The following is a 21105-nucleotide window of genomic DNA, read 5'->3' as shown; positions in this document are numbered from 1 at the left end:
TGGCATTTTATTTGTAATAACTTCAAACAAGCTTATGTAATATCCTAGGTCATACTGCATTAATTTATTAATGTTACGGCTTCATTTTAAAATTCCAACTTTTATACCACTTTCTGGTATAAAACTGCATTTGGCACTATGTATCAAAATGTAAACTGGATACAACTTTTGACTCAGCAGCTCCTGGATTCACTCCAAAGAAAGAAGCAGCAATTATTCATCAAATTGTATGTATAAGAATATTCATCACAACCTCATTTACACTAGTGGAAAACTGGAAGGAACCTAAGTGTCTACCATTACAGAAAGGTTTTGTTTTTAAAGATTTATTTATTTATTCATGATAGACATAGAGAGAGAGAGAGAGAGAAAGAGAGAGAGGCAGACACACAGGCAGAGGGAGAAGCAGGTCCCATGCTGGGAGCCGGACGCGGGACTGGATCCTGGAACTCCAGGATTGCTCCCTGGGCCAAAGGCAGGCGCCAAACCGCCGAGCTACCCAGGGATCCCCACAGAAAGTTTTTTAATTAAGATACATTACATGGAATATATTCATTTTTAAAATATATTCATTTTAAAAATATATTATCTATACTTATTGACATAAAAAGACATTTTGCCACTTACTTTTCATGGAAGTCACTGCTGACAGTGGACAAATTTCTCCTATTGAGTTATATTTGTGTTCTAACTTTTTGCTCTAATAACATATATTTGTTATGATGAACATTCCTATATACATTCAGAGCTGCTTTGCAGGACACACTTCTTTAAGCAAAAGATTAGGTTAAGCTCATGAATGTTATTAGCTTTAAAATACACTGTCCAGGGCACCTGGGTGGCTCAGTGGTTGAGTGTCTGCCTTTGGCTCAGGTCATGCATGATCCTGGGGTCCCTCTGCAGGGAGCCTGCTTCTCCCTCTGCCTATGTCTCTGCCCCTCTCTGTGTCTCTCATGAGTAAATAAATTAAAAATAATAATAAAATACATTGTCCAGGGCAGCCCTGGTGGTGTAGCGGTTTGGCGCTGCCTGCAGCCTTGGGCGTGATCCTGGAGACTCGGGATCAAGTCCCACATCAGGCTCCCTGCATGGAGCCTGCTTCCCCCTCTCCCTGTATCTCTGCCTCTCTCTGTGTGTGTCTATGAATAAATAAATAAAATCTTAAAAAAAAATACATTGTCCAACTGCCCTTCAAAATGGCTCTACCATATTTCATCTCATTTAATAGTCACCAATTCTACATGTGATTCTTTCTTATCTTTCTCATTCAGATGGGGAAGGTATGTCTTTTTCTTATTTTAATCTATATTTGTTGAAAATATTAATGCATTTGTTCAACTATTAACTATTCAATGGTCATTTATATCTTTTCTCCTTTATACTACATATTTGGCTATTTTGACTATTTTTAAAAATTGTGTTTTTCTTATTAGAAGGGTCTCTTCCCCATTAGAAATATCATTTTATTAAATATATTGTAATTTTTTCAGTTTGCCAATGTTCTTTATATATTTGTCTTTCCTTATATATAGTTTTGAAAAGGCAAAAATCTGTCATTGTTTCCTTTACAGTTTAGTCCTAGAGTCCTGCTTTAAAAAAAATACATTCCCTACTTGAAAACTATATAATTTCATCTAGTACCTTATGTCTTTACATTTCTAGTATGTTAGGAAGTGGAGACTTGAAAATCATTTTCTCTTCAGATGGACATCCAATACAAATTACTGAATAATCTACCCAATGACATGTCAAGCTTAAATCAAATTTTTATATAATAAAAAAGTATGCTTATTCACACTCTATGATAATCTATTGATCTTCGTGTCCTTCAAGAAAGTACTATTTTTTTAATACTTCAGTATACAGTTCAAGAATTAATCCCAATATATTTTCACTTACAATCCTGTCCCCACCTCCTAGAAATAGAAATACTATTCACTGTTCAGGTGCTAGTTACCAAACTACGCAAGCCATTTATATACTTAATATGCAAAAAAAATCAAACTTGCCAAAACCTTACTACATTTCAGTGCTTTCTGGCTCGAGTATGTCCCACTTTAATGTAGACTCCTATGTGTATCTTAAATATTTAGCTGTGAAGGTTTTTATTTCTTTTTTAAGAGTTATTTCTTTATTTGAGAGCAAGAGCGAGAGAGAGAGTGCGAGCACATGCACAAGCATCCACAGGAGGGGGGAGGAGAAGAGGCAGAGAATCTTCAACCTGACTTTCTGCTGAGGGTGAAGCCCAACACAGGGATTGATTACATGACCCTAGATTGTGAGCTGAGCTGAAACCAAGAGTCAGACTCAACTGTGCCACCCAGGCACCTTGAAATTTATCCTTTTATAATGTAGAACAGTATGTATAGGTAGTACATAAAATCTGTCTTCAGAATTGTTGCTCCTCAGAATTCCTGAGAATTATAGACCTCTAACTACATCAAACTTTATATTCCAAGTAGGTGACGACTATTTTTAATTTTACTAGAGATAATGTAATATTCATCTTCAATATTACAGTATGTAATAAGATACTCTTAGGAGAAAGTGGTCACAAACATTAAAATTAGGGTTTTTCTACAAACATCACATAAAATCTTGTGATGTTTTGTTTGAATTATTATTATGACCTTAATTTATTATTTTTTTATGACCTTAAAGTGAGAAAAAGTTTTCCCTTTTCTATTGAGCAATTTCTACTTTTTGTGTAAGTCTACAAGGAGCTAAGGCAAACACAGTCAAGTTGCTTTTACTTTCTTGGATGAACAATGGATTCTTTGATGATATCAACAGAATATGCTGAAGTAAAAATAATTTATTTCTCCTTCACATTTTTTAACACAAGATAACTGCTTACTGATTTTAATCACCAACCAATGAATAGCGAAAGATAACAGTAACATTCAACAATCATAATAATCATTGAATAAGTAATAAGGTTCCATGATTTTACAAATTTTAAAAGTACGGAGAAGTATTTTGTTTTGAAACCTGCCAGAGTAACGACATACTAAAACTTCAAGATAGTGGAAAGAAGAAAAAACTTTCTAATGACCATTACTGTCTGTTTACAAGTAAATAAATATCTAAATAAATGTTTGCAATTCATGAAAACTCATTTTGGGAAGGAGACTAAGAAAGTAACCACTAGAGAAAAGGTTAAATTCCATTTTATGAAACATTAAAATATTGTATGATTGGTTACCAAATGTAATTACTTGGAAAAATAAACAAAAACTTTAGATGTAACCCTTTTATAATGATAAAAGTAATGTAATCTTTTAATAGAATGATTTAATATGATGATAAAATGATTTACCCTTTAAAATGATAAATGGAACTTTGGAAAGAAATTTACTTTCTATCTCAACCAAAATTATTTTGTTCTTTCAAGTGCAGCTTATTCGTTGATTTATCTGTATGCTTGTTCTTGATTTGATTATTTTACATGGTGGCTATCTTTTTAGAAATCACTATTCCAAGACAGTTTAACAATAACCAAATATCATCAACTCTAGGCTAGTAATTACATCTGCAAGAAGAAGATATAAGGCCCAAGGCCTAAGTTGTAACTTAACAGCTTATTTTGAACAAAAGACCAGGAGCAAATACAGCAAAATGTTAACTACTAATTTAACTGTGATCATGGATACACAGATATGTGTTACGTCAATTCATCTGAAATATGTGGTAATAAAAAATAATTTAAAATGACAATGATCATATCCAAGCTCTACTAACAAAAGAATACTTTGTAGATCATCGTTACATCCCAAACAAGTCAGCATCTAACCTCTAATATATTTAACATATATTTAATGTGTATCTAATATTTAGCCAGGTTTTGCAATACAAATACAAGTGCCCCTGGTCTCATGACACTCCCATTCTAGTGATAAGGGAGGAAGGAGAAAAGGAATGGATACCAATCAAATAATCACACAAATAAATAACTATGGTCAGTGCACAAGATGCCATGAAAGCACATACCCAGCGGTAGTATATCTGACTTAGCTCAAGGGGCTAGGAAACTAAAGTAAATGCTTATTTGAAATTGAAAGGTGATTCCTTTAAGTTAGATGGGGTTAGAAGGAATTTTAGAAAGAGGGAAACTTCTAAAAGTATTGTGGAGAAGGTATCAAAGCACTTTCTAACAAGAAAGAGTAAGTCATATGGCGGAGGTATAAGGAAACAAAAGAGTAGCAGTACAGATAAGAATGTAAGTTGAAAGGTCATACAGCAGACTGTATGAAAAGTTGGGAGTGAGATTTGACTTAAGCAATTTGCAGTTAAAAAAAAGAATCCTCAGGACGCCTGGGTGGCTCAGGGTTGAGGGGCTGAGGTTGAGATCTGCCTTTGGCCCAAGGCGTGATCCTGGAGTCCCGGGATCGAGTCCCATGTCGGGCTCCCTGCATGGAGCCTGCTTCTCCCTCTGCCTATGTCTCTGCCTCTCTCTGTGTGTCTCTCATGAACAAATAAATAAAATCTTTGAGAAAAAAAAAAAAAGAATCCTCTGGCAGCAATGTACTAACTGTACAAGGAAAAGCAGATAAACTGAGACTGGATAGAAGACTTACTGAGATCAGTCAAGTGAGAAGATGAAACCTGAACAAGAAGAGTTGTAACAGAAAACAAAGTTCAAGCCTCTGTCTAAAGACTGCTGCCGACCAAAATCTACATTCTTGGGTCTTTTCTTCAGTTTATAATAAGATCATTTGCTTATCTTTAATTTTCTGGCAGCTCCACTATTCTCCAAAGGTTTCCTAAAGATGCTCAACACATCAATCAGCATGTTCATTCAATATTCTAGGTATAATCTGCCTAGATCTGGGAATGTAAAATAATTTGAAGAGCTCAAATTTTATCTTTTCCCCTGAACTTCAATTCCTTTAAGTTTTTAAAAATGAGAAAAATGAAAACAAAAGTCTTATTTTTATTAAGTAGTTCTTTTTCATCTCATTCATTAATCCAAAAGCCCCAACATACTATTTTGGTCTTTTCTGCCACTTGTCCTCCTTACCCCTTCCCACTCATCAACAACCAAGTTCAACTTATACAAAATTCCTGTTTATTCAGCTACCATACTTTTAGATGGCTCTCTGACTTAACAAATGCTATTCCTTCTCTGTCTGAATCATTCTTCCTTAATTAAGACATCTAAGCTGGGGGTACCCAGGTGGCTCAGTTGGTTGGGTGGCAGGCTCTTGGTTTGGCTCGGCTCCTGATCTCATGGGTTATGGGACTGAGCCCCAAATGGGACCCTGGGCTCAGCAGTCTTGAAGATTCTCTCCCTCTGCCCCTCCCCCCATTCATGTGTGTACTCTCAAATGCATAAATCTTTAAAAAAAAAAAAAAAACTAGCCTGGTCCTTTATTTTTTTTTTAACATTTTATTTATTTATTCATGAAAGACACAGACAGAGAGGGAGAGGCAGAGACATAGGCAGAGGGAGAAGCAGGCTCCATGCAGGGAGCCCAATGCAGTACTTGATCCCGGGACTCCAGGATCACGCCCAGGGCCGAAGGCAGGTGCTAAACTGCTGAGCCACCCAGGGATCCCCTAGCCTGGTCCTTTAAGACTCAATTCAAATATTATTTTCCTTCATAAGCCTTTTTTTACTACTTCAAGATCTGTGTATCATTACATTCTCTAAAAGTTCAATTATAAAAGTATATATATGTAAAAGTTACTGTTTGCTCCTGTTATTTCCCTTCATAAGATGGTAAGATCTACAGTTTTAAAGAAAAACACTGTCAGGGTACCTGGGTGGCTCAGTGTTTGAGCATCTGCCTTCAGCTCTGTCATGATCCCAGGGTCCTAGGATCAAGTCCTGCATTAGGCTCCCCAGAGGGAGCCTGCTTCTCCCTCTGCCTATGTTTCTGCCTCTCTCTCTGTATCTTTCATGAATAAATAAAATCTTTAAAAAAAAGAAAAGAAAAGAAAAACACTGTCTTATTCTTCATGTCTTTATTGGCTAGACATTCAAAAAGTTTTTCAAGAATAAATGGTCTCTCACAGGTGCCTGGGTGGCTCAGTCGGTTAGGTGTCCAACTCTTGGTTCCACTCTGGTCGTGATCTTAGAGTTGAGGAATTGAGCCCCATTTTGGGATCCATAATGAGTGTGGAGCCTGGATGAAATTCTCCCTCTCTTCTGCCCCTCTCCATGTCCTCCACCCCCAATTCATGCTGATATAGATAGATAGATAGATAGAAAGATAGATAGATAAATGATATTATGTAGTAAATGTATCACTTTCTCATACATCTTCAACCCATTACTTTAAACAGAGAAGGATGAGTGGGGGAAATTACTTTTGTTGTCTTAAGAACTTTTCACAAATCTTGGCTCATCACACAGCCTTTTGGCCTAACCCAATTTTTATATATTTATGCTACTCTTTCACATTTATCTCTGGATATGTACTCATACTTGATATGGTTGTTCATATCCTTTCCAATCTGGGCTAAGAATTTCTGTGGAATTACCCTGGTTTCTTGAGCTAATAAAACTTTCTTACATTTACCCCTTTTTGAAATCCATCCTTCACCTGGAATCACTATTAATAGAATTTATCTTTTCAATAAATTTGATTAAATTTCCTAAGCTTGGAGCACATACCTGACTCTGCCCAGCATTTCTTTCCTTCATTAATATAGTCTTAGGCAATAATTCTCAACTGAGAGCAATTTTGATGCCCAGAGGACATTTGGCATTCTTGAGACATTTTTGGTTGCCACAACTGAGGGATGGAGAAGAGTATGGTATTGGCATCTAAAAGGTAGAGGCCAGGGATGCTACTAAATATACTACAATGCAAAGGATAGTCCCTCCTCACAACAGAGTTATTTGACCCAAAATGTCAACAGTGCCACTTTTGAGAAAACTTTGTCTAAAATGAGCTGAATGCTTTGTCTCAAGGTCTCTGTCATATCCCAAATGCTAACCAGTTCAGGCTTTTTGGTTACAATTAAACTCAGAACAGCTATTACTCCATTTTCTTAATAAATAAATTACTGGCAAAGCAAATAAAGAGTTTGTCAACTGTTCTATATGCTTTTATAAGTACACAGCTGCTAGACCATCACTCCCAAACCTAATATGACACCTTTGTAATCTCTAAGGAATGCTATAGTATGCTACCATAAAATATCATTTCTGGGTTTGTTTGTTATAGTTTGTTATTTGTTTGTAAAAATATGGTAGAGAGCATCCAAACAAATGCTCTCTACCATATTTTTACTCTCAAGTTTATGGAATTTTTCACACAATGCTCTTCCCTCCATTATCTTCTTTTAGACTGGTTAGATTTGTTTAGTAAGTTTGCTTTTTTACTAACATACTATGACTCTTGTACCCAAAATCTCAGTGACACTGATAACAGTTTATAAACATACACAGTCATAATCACTGTTCCCAAATTCTCCTTTTCTCCTCCTTCCAATGTACTCCCCCAAATATGTCTTCTAAAATGTGACTAACTCCCACCATTTTATCTGGATCTCTAATGCCTACTTAAAATTCACCTTAAAATCTTTACTAGTTATATTAGGATGATAAACATTTCTTTTGTAGTCCTAATTATTCAGGCATCATACACCAGAGTCCAGAAAAGCAAATCTTTATATTTAACTATTCAGTTAAATGGTCACAGATTCTCATTTCTCTTTCATTCTGTAAACATTCTTCAACATGAGATGAAAATTAACAACTTGTAATATTGTTAGGCCTAAAGTTTAAAATACTTCAAACTGCTATACTTTTTTTTTTAAGGTTTTATTTATTTATTCATGAGAGACACAGAGAGAAGCAGAGACATAGGCAGAAGGAGGAGAAGCAGTCCATGCAGGAGCCCGATGCAGTCAGTATTCGATCCCAGAACTCCAGGATCACATCCTGAGCCAAAGGCAGATGCTCAACCACTGAGTCATCCAGGCGCCCCCAAACTGCTATATTTTAAAGGTGTTATACTCGAGGGAGAGTTCAGCTGCATTACTAAAGAGAAAGATTTTATCCCATATTCCAGGTATATCCCTTAGATCACTACATCTATCTGTCTGCAAAAAGCAATTTGAAGCAAGCATTCACCTTCCGTAAAAAAAATTTTCATATACTTACTAATGAAAGCTATAGGTTTTCATATAACTTAAAAAGAATTTAAAAAAATCCTATCATTCTATGAAGATCTATTATTCTGTGTGAAGTATTAACATAAACATAATTTGAGTTGAAGGGAAATTTTACATCATATAAACTGAATCATACAGTATATACCCTTTTGTGCCTGGCTTTTTCCACTTACTACAGTGCTTTTGACATGTACTGATATTGTTGCACCTATCAGTTAATTACTCTTTTTTACTGTTACGTATTCCATTAAATGTATCACAATTTGTTTATCCACTTACCGACTAATGGGCATGTAAACTTCCAGTTTACAGCAATTTCGAATAAAACCACCTTAAACATTCTCATGGAGGTCTTTGTTGTAGACACATGCTTTTTGTTTCTCTTGGATAAATACCCAGAAGTGGGATTCCTGGGTCATAAGGTAAATGCACTTGTAACTTTATAAGGAAAACACCAAACTGTTTTTCCAGAGTGCTTTACCATTTTACAAACCACCCAGCAATGTGCCAGAGTTCAGTTGCTCCACAGTTTCACATGTATCTGATGTTGTTAGTTTTTTAAAAATTTAGTTATTATAAAAATGTGTAATGGTATCTCACTGTGGTCATAATTTGAAACTACTGAATGACAACTACACATGCTGCATATTGGCCAACTGTGCATCTTCTTTGGAGAAACGTATGTTCAAATCACTTGTTCATTTTTAAATTGGGTTCGCTTTTTATTGTTGACTTGTAAGACTTATATATTTTAGATACCAATTCTTTATCAGGTATATGATACGCTAGCATTTTCTCCCATTCACTCTCAAGAGTGTCCTTTGAAGCATAAAAGTTTTTAATTTTGATGATGTTCATTTTATTTTTCTTTTGTTGCTTGTTCTTTAGGTATTATATTTAAGAAAGTGACTAATTTTTGAGATCACGAAGATTTATGCCAACATTTTCTTCTAAGAGTTTTATAGTTTGGTCCTTCCATTCTTAATTAACTTTGTATGCGGTGTAAGGTAGGGATTCAACTTCATTCCTTCATATATGAATATCCAATTGTCTGAGCACCATCTGTTGAAAAGACTATTCTTTTCCCTTTCACATGTTTCGCAATTATTTTCTCTCAGTCTATGAATCACATTTTCATTTTCCTAGCAGTACTTTCTGAAAAGAAAAAGTTTCAAATTTGATGAAGTCTAATCTATCTTCTCTTAAAAGTGGTTTGTGTTATCTGTGTCCCATCTAAGAAAGTCTTGCCCAACCAGTCAAAAATATTTTCTGTGTTTTCTTCTAGAAGTGCTATTGTAGCTCCTTAGTCTATGAAAAATTTTGAATCACCTTTTGTATATAGTGTGCGAAGTAAGGTTCAAATTCTGAATTACCATGTTACCTTTGTTGAAAATAAGCTGACCATGTACATATGGGTCCATTTCTGAATTCTCTATTTTGTTCCATTTATGTATATTTCTTTTTTCATTAATATTATACTGTCTTGATCTTGAAAATCATATAGTGTTAGTTTGCCAGCTCTGCTCTTACTTTCCAAAATTACTTTGGCTATTACAGATCCTCCACATTTTTATATGAATTTTAGAATTGCCACTTTATACAAAAAATAAACTTGCTTAGGTTCTGAGAATACATGGATTCCATTTATAAGTTAATATAGGGACTCTTAATATTTTATTACTTAATTGTCCAATCCATGAACACTGAATATTTATTCTTTTTTTTTAGGTCTTCTGTAATTTCTCAGTAATATTATATAGTTTTCAATATATAAGTCTTATACATATTTTGTCAAATTTATTCCTAAATTTGTCATATTTTTGCTTCTATTGTAAATGATGCTATATTTGTTACATCAACTTCAAATTGGTTATTACTAATATATAGAGATACAATTGCTTTTTACATATTAATCTTCTAATTTGCATTCTTGTTGAACTTAATTAGGGCTTGTAAGCTTTTCTGGTATAATCTTGAGATTTCTGTATATACAAAAGCATGCTATCTGAATAAAAAAAATTTTACTTCTTCCTTTTTAATCCATATAATTTTTCTTTATTTTACCTTACTGTACTATCTAGAACTTCCAGGACAATTATGGCTGAAAGTAGTAATAAAAGAAGACAGACTTGCCTTTTCCCGATATTAGGGGGAAAGCATTTAGTACTACACAATAAATACAATCTAACTGTAGGTTTTTTGTAGATTCTCTTTATTACAGGAAGTTTTGTTCAATTCCTAGTATGTAGAGACATATTTTTTAGTCAAAAATAGATACTGAATTGTATCAATGCTTTTTTCTATCTCCTGAGATGATATTATGGATTTTTTTAATATGTTAATATGGTAAATTACACTAGCTGATTTTTGAACCGTGAACTAACTTTATAATGCAATCCTGGTATAAACCCTCCTTTGTCACAATTTTTACATAATGCTAGATATAATTTACTAAAATTTTGTTATGTTACTCTCTGTACTTTGCACCAATTTAAAAACTAGACTAAACTATATAGGTTTGTCAGTTAAAAGTTTACTTTAGGCTTTATACTTTCATTTTATTTTACTTATTTCTAATTGTGGCTATTGATATTTCTATTTATAAAATGTATATAAAGCCATATTCATATTATGAAAACAGTAATGTTGCATAGTAAAATGAGTAACAAACTAAGAAGCAAGTGTTTCAAAACTTGCTAGCCTGCTTTACAAAATCACACAGCCTCTCCTTGCCTCCCATCAAATAAGAAATGGTCATGACTCTCCACCTTTTTAGTTCTTCTGCTCTATTTTTTTTTTTTTTAAGACTTTTTTTTTTATTTATGATAGTCACAGAGAGAGAGAGAGAGAGGCAGAGACACAGGCAGAGGGAGAAGCAGGCTCCATGCACCGGGAGCCTGATGTGGGATTCGATCCCGGGTTTCCAGGATCGCGCCCTGGGCCAAAGGCAGGCGCCAAACTGCTGTGCCACCCAGGGATCCCCTTCTGCTCTATTTTTAAGTTGGTTGGTAAACAAATATAAACAGTAATAAAATTTTCCTGTAATTTCAGTTAGATGTGAGAAACTAATAAAATTTATAGTTAAAAAGTTCCCAATTCAGGCTCTGGCACCAATTCCAAAGTAAAATTAGGTTGAATAAACATTTTTATAAAAAGCAAAGAGACTTAAAAAAATTGACAGGTAAAATTCTGAGGCAAGATTTCAAACTGTAAAAATGATAAATACAACAAAGTAAAAAGATTTAACTACTTAAAAAAATACTTTTCTAACAAAACATATGTAACCAAAATTGAAGGATAACATTAAAACCATCCCAACCCAATGTATCACTATGAAGGATTGAGGAACGGAAATAAAGAAATGGAATGGGAAAGATTTTATGATCTAAATTTTATTATCATTTTTTAAAGAGTAAAAGTTTGAAACTATCTTAATAAATTCTTTAAGCAAATATTAAGTGATAAAATCTAAGTATCAAAATATAAAAAGTTTTAGAAAAGAAAATCCGAAAAAAAAAAAAGAAAAGAAAAGAAAATCCATAAAACCTTAATATAAGCCAGCCTTTATGGAGAAAATTCTCATTATCTCAGGGATAGTGGGCTTTTCACATGCAATCTGTTCTTACCTGCAGGTTATTAAAATACAATAATAACTTACAAAATAATAATTTACAAAAGAAAAATAGAAGATAAATACAATACTACTGAAATTCAATGTGCATGTGTGTATATTATTATTTAACATACTTATTTTAGCCATTTATTTTTCATTTCCTTTTCTGCGAAATATTTTATAAAACATTCTCCTGCTAGGCACTCAAATTAATAAACTAATTAATAAAGTTTCTTTCCTATTTCCTGCTCATTTTATGTAGGATTTTTGGATAAAATAACCAAAGAGTAGACAGAAGAAATAAAAGAGGGGCTTGAATGATCTAAGTGAAGATTTTGTTCAGTATACAGTCTGTCATTAACCTCCACAAAAAATTACTTACATCTGCTTAAAAAGTTGTCAATATTTTTGTTTTTTCTTAAGGCAGGAAAATCCAAATCATATACCAAAGCATCCAATCCATCCTAAACAAATAAACAAACAAACAGTTAGTTTTTTGGATCATACTATGAACACTTTCCTTTTTTAGGAGTAAAGAATAAAACACATTGCTTTAACATTTAATTTGTCCTCTCCTATTTCTTGCATTCATTTAACACCTTCTACAAGGTTACATGGGTGCCAGGAAAAGAGAAAATTTGTTTTTATTTATTTCATATAGATTTTTCACCTTCTAAGTCACCCAGTCTGAGAAGCAGCAAAACCACCACAATTTGGCTACACATGACTTCAACTCATGCCCTTCCCCTCCTAAGGGCATGAAATTTTACTTTCCTTCTGCCTACTACATTTATCCTTATTTTACAGACACTCAGCAAAAACAAACGTCCTGTATTTGTGACTATAAATATTTTAAAAGGTAGTAGCTAAACGTTAGTTTCTAAAATGTGATGTTTAGTATAAAATAAATTCTGCATTTAGATGATACATTTTTAATTACAAAAACACACTGGGTTTTCAGAAAGATTCTTTCTTCCTTTGAAGTACTTTATAAGGCAACCATTAGTAAGGGACAAACATGGGCTTTTACTTTTTAAGTAGATTTTTAAATTTTATCTAAGCAAGGAGAGGGCAACATGAAGGTGTACCTAATAGTGTTGAAGTAGGAATGGGTCTATTCAGTTTATATCCTGTCTTGTGGCAGAAGCAGGAGAAACATTCAGATAATCCCAAGTAATCTTTTTATTTAGCTGGGAGAAATTTAGTAGAGCCCAAAAATAAAAACAGAAGCAGCAGAGAAAGATGCACCTTCTGCAGACCCTGTACAGTCATGTTCACCAAAGGGTGAAGGAAAAATTAAAGCCGGAGGATATACTTTATACTTTGTGTTAAGCCACAAGTGTGATCACTCAGCTATTTTAGAATACAAGTACTTAAAATATTTCCCTAGGAAGCCAAAAAGCAGAGTCAAATTTAAACAGGCTTTAAAATATACCATTGCAGAGTTGGAAAGTGAACATGGAAAAACAGGTAATAACACCAATACTGCTGACTGCTTGAAGAGACCAACAACCCACCTAATACTGACTTTTCAAAATTTACAATTTGTGCAGCTCTGAAGAAAAAGCTCCTCCATTTCCTACTGAAAAGTTATCTATCTTTAAAACACATTTCCAAGAGTCTTCTAAGCAATCTGAACATTTATGGTAATTCTTTTTACAGAAAAAGAGATGAGAACCTTTCTATGAAAATACGATTTTTAGGAAGACCAGCTAATGCTTGGTCTATTCTAAATTGGAAAACCAAACCAATAAATATGTGAATTCACCATTTTCTAGGTAAAGATAAATAAAATTTTTTTTAAAAAAGACTTTTAGGTTCTTTAAGGCAGAAACCACAGTTAATCTTTCATTTTTTTCCAAAAGCACCTTGCAGACAGAATGACTGAACAAGTAGACATAAAATGTACACTAAGCCAATGATTTTTATGCTTACCAGCAATGGCATTACATTATTCAAGAAATATTTTTCTTAGATTAGATATTAAGTTTCATGCATCGAGTCACTCACCAAAATTAGACTACAGAGTAGTCCAAGTACTACCGACAACGCAAGAAAAATTTTAGGCAAAACTTGGTTTGGTACCTTAAAGTTGTCTGGAGAATAATCTCAATATATTATTATATTTTTAAATAACTATTATTTTAAGAGTTCCTGGTAAACATCTACTTCTAAACACACTTGCAAATTTTAAAAGATTCAGCACTAAATTACAATAGCTTAAACTGTTTTCTAATATCAAATAAAACATTAAAAAGTAAAAGGTATGTACATTATATTTTACTCTTATGCTCTCTTTGGCAAATATATTGAAAATAACTGCTTCCAATCTTAGTCCACGTAATTTTTTTTTTTTTTACTTATTAAATGTTAGGCACAAAACCACCTCAAAAGTTACCTTGTTGAACAACTTCATCAAATAGCAATGAGAAATATTGACTTGTCCCAATACTAGCTAGCTAGCTGTATCAAAATCAAAATGTTCTTTTAGTCTTGTATAAATGTAACATGACCATGTTAAAAACATGATTGAAAAATCTTGAATCTCTTAAAAGTGAAGTTATGAACTGAGAATAAATGTCTATTTAAATTCAAGATGTACTGTCCAAAAATTAATAGAAAACCACAAGTCATTCTTCTAATTATAACTAGAAAGGACACTGGTTAGGACTCAAACCTGTTTTCTTTCTCTATTATACCCCTACTCTCTCTTCTGATGACCTTCCTTAAACTACCTATAAAAACTAACTGTTCCCCTTATCTCTGAACTATTTTTTTACTTCAGTCGTCAAGCTAGGTTTCAAATGCCTTGAGTAAGCTAAGCCCCAGACCTGAGCATCACATTTTACTCATAATATAGTATAAGACTGCTGGCTCTCTTAACTTGACAATTATTTCCCCCTTTCTACCTTCCTTATTTAACTGTGATTTTGTTCAAGCCACCCAACTTCCTCAATGAGAGTATCAGCTCCCAAGGTGTGGGAAGACCTTCCTCAGCTTCAGGAAGTTGTTTCTAAATATAGTCCGATCTAAACCAACTATGGTGGCCCATTACTCTTGCCAGCGTTCACTTTAAGTGCAGGAACATGGTAATAATATGTCACATGAGACATGAGGGAAAACCTACAGAAGGATTCTGGGGTAAGTTTCTTCTCTCTTAAAAGTGATACATAGAAAAAATATCTTTCTTTCAAGAGAAACTGCCATGTCTGCATGTGACACCTAAAACAGCGGCCAACTTGTAACCTCAAAGAAGCTGGTAAAAACAACCAAACACACTGAGTATAATAAAGGCAGGAATGGAAGGAACCTGGGTCCCTGCTGATGTTTGTTCAATCACTGAATTAACCTACTCTCGAGTCACTCTACCCATGCCTGAGATCGTGAGCTGTCTGATTCAACTGCACTGGCATTTTCTGTATCTTATAACTTAAAGCATCTGAAATACACAGCAAGGGCTCATTCAATAGTACGGATGTGGCAAGATGGGGCTGACAAAAATTTGGTAAATGTTGTTTGTATAACTGGACAGAACTTTGGAGATGAATGATTTTTGAGTCATGCTTAATAATAAAATGAACTCCAGATGGGTCAAAAGAATTCACCATAAAGATGTAAAGTGAAAGCATTTTAAAGAAAAAAAACGTACTATATTTGCATGTAACTCTGGGAGGACAAGTCAACCTTCCTGAGGTTTTCTCTTTTGTAAGATGGGGATAATAACTACCTACAACTCACAATGGATTTGTGAGAATTAAATGAGTGAAGTATATAAAATGACCCTAAATCGTCTCACTTCCTTTCTTTCCTTTATTTCTCTGATATTTGAAAGTTTTACAAATTATTCTCACTACTGCTATTAATGACACAAAGAGAAAAAAAGACACTTTAGTCATGTGGTCATAAAACTCTAAAAGTAAATCTTAGATCACTATGTTATAAAACTCTTCTCCAATACAGTAATCCCCATTTAGGATTTTCTTTTTTAACATAGGAAATCTTACTTTTGCTTGGCCACAGAATTCAACCATACATTTGTTAATGGAAAAGTAGATGCCTCTACTAATTGTATACGGTGAGAAGGTGTCTGGACCTATAACTATACACTTTTAATTTTATAGTAGTATGAGCTGGTGTATGGCTTTTCAGGATCATCCATAAGCAAAATTTATATACCCTTTATCAGAGAAAAAAGAAGAACAAGAAGGTATCTAGTGTTATCTAAAGCATATACAAAGCAGAGGCCAAAGGGAGCAAGACACTGTAGTGGAAGAGAGGAACACAGGCTTCTACTTTCATGCAGTGGATAAGTTACACAAGTAATGTCTATTTCCAACCATAAATTGGGGCAAGGAATTCTGACTTTTATTCAACACTCTAAGGATCTGTAAATAATGAATAAGACTTCCCCACTTCTGGAAAGCCGGGATGGCTCAGCAGTTGAGCATCTCTGCCTTTGGCTCAGGACGTGATCCCATAGTTCCAGAATCGAGTTCCACATTGGGCTCCTGCATGAAGCCTGCTTCTCCTCCCTCTGCCTGTGTCTCTCATGAATAAATAAATAAAATCTTAAAAAAAAAAAAAAAAAAAAAAGACTTCCTCACTTCCTGAAGTCCATATTCTAGTACCAGAAGTCAGGACCTTAAAGAAATGAACATTCCTCCAAGTGGAAAGACAATTTACAAAGAATAATAGACAAAGCATATAGATCTATTGTTCCTTCACTTAACTTTATTATTTAGGCATGAAGAAAAGCCACCCTCTACTTTCACAACATGCCCATCATTTAGTTTAATTATCAATTTAAGAACTCAAGAGGAGAGGACACGTAATGTTAAGGAACCAATGTCAAAGAATTACAATAATTAAATTCTTTACTACTTCTAGTTGAACAATGATAGGAGACTAGTAACAGCAGTATATTTTGAAAGAAGCTAGTCACAGAAGAGAAGTGATTTCATATAAACACATAAAGGAAGGTATAATTCAATACAAATATAACATTTTACAATATCTAAGGAACGAACATTTCACATTTCCTAAGAAGCACTATTGTTATTGTGAGGAAAAGATCTCACAAAAGAGGCAGCAAGAAAAAACTATTCAACTAAACACTGTTACAAACTAGTCCTATGGATAATTTTGAATTATAAAAGATATGTAAAATATCATTTAGGATCAAAATCTTTAGTAATAATACATTTGTTATAAGACAGGAGAATATCAGGCAGGAGGAAAGCAAGATATACTATGTGTAAAAACATTCATTTTTAAGTAAATTTCAGAATCTAACTGGTTACTAATCTAAACCTAGATTTTTTTTTTTTTTGAAACTACCAAAAACACCATTAAAACTATGGTCTTTACTAAACCAGGGTCTCTGAAAACCAAACTATTTCTAAAACAGGCTACACTTGGTACTAAAAGACTGATGTCAAACACCCTTTTTTTATTTCTTATTTTCTTAATTCCCTATGCTGTACTTTTTAGCTCTGTGATTTGTTTTATAACTGGAAATCTGTGCCTCTTAATCACCTTCATCTAATTCATCCTTTCCCCCAACCACTTCCCCTCTGGCGACCAATAGTTTGTTCTCTATATTTGAGTCTGTTTTTTCACTTACTTTGTTTTTCAGATTTCACATCCAAGTGAAATCATAGGTGTTTGTCTTTGACATATTTTGCTTAGTATCATGCCCTCTAAGTCCAACCATGTTGTCACACATGGCAAGATCTCATTCTTTTTAATCGCTGAGTAATGCACCAGTGCGTATGTGTATGTAGGAGAATCACATCTTCTTTACCTATTCATCCACCAATGGACACATAGGTTGCTTCCATATCATGCCTACTACAAGTAACGATGCAATAAACATAGGAGTAAATTTATCTTTTCAAAACTTTTTTCATTTTCTTTTTTCTTTTTTAAGTAGGCTTCATGCTGGGCATGGAGCCCAACACGAGACTTGAATTTGACTCTGAGATCAAGACCTAAGTTGAGATCAAGAGTCAGATGCTCAACTGACTGTGCCACCCAGGTGACATTCATTTTCTTTAGGTAAATACCTCGCAGTAGAATTACTGGATCACACGGTAATTGAATTTTTAATTTTCTGAGGAATCTCTTTACTGTTTTCCACAGTGGCTGTGCCAATTTATACTCCTACCAACAGTGCAACAGGAGGGTTCTCTTTTCTCCACATCCTCACCAACACTTATTCTTTCTTGTTTATTTGAGACTAGCTATTCTGACTGGTGTGAGGTGATTCTCATTGTGGTTTTGCTTTGCATTTCCCTGATAATGACTGTTGATCATCTGCAGGTCTTCTTTGGAAAAATATCTATTTTATCTATAGCTCCTTTGTAAATCAGATTGGTTTTTTTTTTTTTAACGTTCTTTATATATTCTGGATACTAACCCCTTATTGGATATATCATTTGCAAAATGTCTTCTCCCATTGACTAGCTTGCCTTTTTCTTTTGTTGATGGTTTCCTTTCTCCTGTGTGTGCACGCACGCATGCACATGCATGTGCAGTCTCAACAGTTTATTTTTACTTTTATTTTCCCTGCCTGAGGAGACATATCCATAAATATGCTGCAAAGGTCAATGTCCAAGAGATCACTGCCCATATTTTCTTTTAGGAGTTTTATAGTTTCAAATCTCACCTTTAGGTCTTTAATCCATTTTGAGTTCACTTTTGTGTATAGTGTAAGGAAACAGTCCAGTTTAATTCTTTTGCATGTAACTGTCCAGTTTTCCCAGCAACATTTATTGAAAAGACTCTTTTCCCCATTATATAGTCTTGCCTCCTCAGCTGTTGATTAATTGGCCATACAGGCATGGCCTTACTTCTGAGTTCTCAATTTTGTTCCATTTATCTTTATATTTTTGTTCCAGTACCATATGTTTTGATTACTACAGCTTTGTAGTATGTATCTTACAATTTAGGATTATAACACCTCCAGCTTTGTTCTTCCTTAAGATTGTTGTGGTTAGGGCAGCCTGGGTGGCTCAGCGGTTTAGCACCACCTTCAGCCTAGGGCCTGGATCCTGGGGACTTGGGATCAAGTCCCAGGTCTGGCTCCCTGCGTGGAGCCTGCTTCTCTGCTCCCTCCTCCCCCCCCCCCCCCATCTCTCATGAATAAATAAAATCTTAAAAAAAGAAAAAGGAAAAAAAAAAAGATTGCTGTGGTTATTAGAGGTTTTTTGTGGTTCCATATAAATTTTTGGTTTATTTCTTCTAGTTCTGCAAAAATAACTGTTATTAGTACTCTGAAAGGGATTGTATTGAAGCTACAGACTGTTTTGGGTAGTGTGAACACTTTAACGATACTCATTCTTCCAATCCATAAACATGGTATATCTTTCCATTTGCTTGATGGAAAGGATATTTTGATAACAGACAATACACCATTTAAAGAAAATGGGCAGGGACGCCTGGATGGCTCAGCGGTTGAGCATCCTGGGATTGAGTCCCACATCGGGCTCCCTGCATGGAGCCTGCTTCTCCCTCTGCCTCTGTGTGTGTCTCTCATGAATAAATAAATAAATCTTTAAAAAAAATAAATAAAATGGGTATATTTCTATCTCTTTACTACGTAAAGACAGAAGGAATTTCTCAAAACTCAGCACTGATATGAAAATGAAAACAGAATTTCCTCAGGAAATTTTAACAACTTCTGATATTAAATATACTTAAGGGAACCCTGGGTGGCGCAGCGGTTTAGCACCTGCCTTTGGCCCAGGGCGCGATCCTGGAGACCCGGGATCGAGTCCCACATCAGGCTCCCGGTGCATGGAGCCTGCTTCTCCCTCTGCCTATGTCTCTGACTCTCTCTCTCTCTGTGTGTGTGACTATCATAATTTAATTAATTAATTAATTAAAAATAAATAAATAAATAAAATATACTTAAAATCTGGGGATCCCTGGGTAGCTCAGTGGTTTAGTACCTGCCTTCGGCCCAGGGCATGATCCTGGAGTCCCAGGATCGAGTCCCACATCAGGCTCTCTGCATGTCGCCTGCTTCTCCCTCTGCCTGTGTCTCTGCCTCTCTCTCTCTGTGTGTCTCTCATGAATAAATAAATAAAATCTTTATATATATATATATGTGTATATATATATGTATATATATATATAAATACTTAAAATCTGTTTAATTAGTGTGACATTAAAACATACATGCCAACACTCCCTAGGACAATTACAGTACCAAAAAATTATGTATTCTAAATACTTAGTAAAACAAACAATGGCTCTTTCCAATCAGTCTTCAGCTATACCTTTCCAACCTCATTTTCTCTATATGGAAGTATTTAGGCTTGGGCCACAGTGTGCTGCAGCTACTCCCCAATAGGTCATGCTCATTCTACCCCACTGCCTTTACAATTGCCCTTTTCTTTGGCTGGAATGTGAACAGTACTTATATTCAAACTGCCTCAAATGTTGCTTACTTTGTACTGCTTTCCCCCCAACACCCTGAGAAAATGTTAATAATGACCCCATATGTGCTCCCTATTACAGGAATTTGTTGTGTTGTTATTATTTATAGGTCTCCCTCCTCTTCTATAGTAAAACACAGAAATAATAGTAATAATAATAAATACTTCCTGTATCTGAGAGTTCATTGGTTAGGTAGAAAAGTAAATATTATAGGATCCTCAGTGTGATAACTAGCTACTACATGTACAGAGAAAGGACAGTTTAACCAAATTGGGTTTCAAGGAGGATATGAAATTTGAGCTGATCCTTAAAAACAGAATTTAGGAAGACTAAGATAGAGGCGGGCAAGGCAATCTAGGAAAGAGGAAAGGCAAGGGGAATTTGAGAGTAGAACACTCTGGTCCTAGAACGGTAAGAATGAGATGCAGCAGACAAAACTGTGAAGATGGGTTATACAATGTGCATTAAAGGTATAACATACCAGGCTAAGAATCTGATTATTTATCTTCTGATATCGATTTGGAACCACAGGAATTTTGGGGGGAAAGAGAGTGAGTGACATTACTAAAGCCTGGCAATGATAAAGATGATAAATTTGAACAGAAAGAGACGGGTACAGAAAAGAGCAATTAGGAGGATACTATGGTAATAAAAACACAAGATGGTAAAAGTCTAAATTAAATTGGAGCAACAAGGGAGAACGTGGGTAGCTCAGTTGGTTAAGTGTCTGCCTTTCGGCTCAGATACCAGAGTCCTGATATCTAGCCCCACAACAAGTTCCCCACTCAGTGGAGCCTGCTTCTCTCTCTCCCTCTGCCCCTCCTCCCTGCTAGTGTGCGCATGCACGCTCTCTCTCTCTCATATAAATAAATAAAATCTTTAAAAGTAAAATATAAAAAAATAAATTGGAGCAATAAGAAAGG

The 21105-nt window shown here is 34.7% G+C and overlaps 1 protein-coding gene across 3 annotated transcripts in view; it reads right to left on the bottom strand.

Moving 5' to 3' along the window:
• The window catches only part of ROCK1 (Rho associated coiled-coil containing protein kinase 1), a 138951-nt gene that overhangs the window by 93269 nt on the left and 24577 nt on the right, over nucleotides 1-21105 (bottom strand). For all 3 annotated transcript variants that reach the window (XM_038543693.1, XM_038543695.1, XM_038543694.1), the window contains exon 2: nucleotides 12123-12204. In XM_038543693.1, coding sequence (XP_038399621.1) covers nucleotides 12123-12204 — 82 coding nt within the window. The remainder of the gene's footprint in view (nucleotides 1-12122; nucleotides 12205-21105) is intronic.

Source organism: Canis lupus, chromosome 7 (assembly GCF_011100685.1).
Source record: "Canis lupus familiaris isolate Mischka breed German Shepherd chromosome 7, alternate assembly UU_Cfam_GSD_1.0, whole genome shotgun sequence".
NCBI lineage: Eukaryota > Metazoa > Chordata > Mammalia > Carnivora > Canidae > Canis > Canis lupus.
The sequence above is the reverse complement of the archived record's forward strand: the minus strand, read 5'-3'. Positions and strand labels throughout refer to the sequence as shown.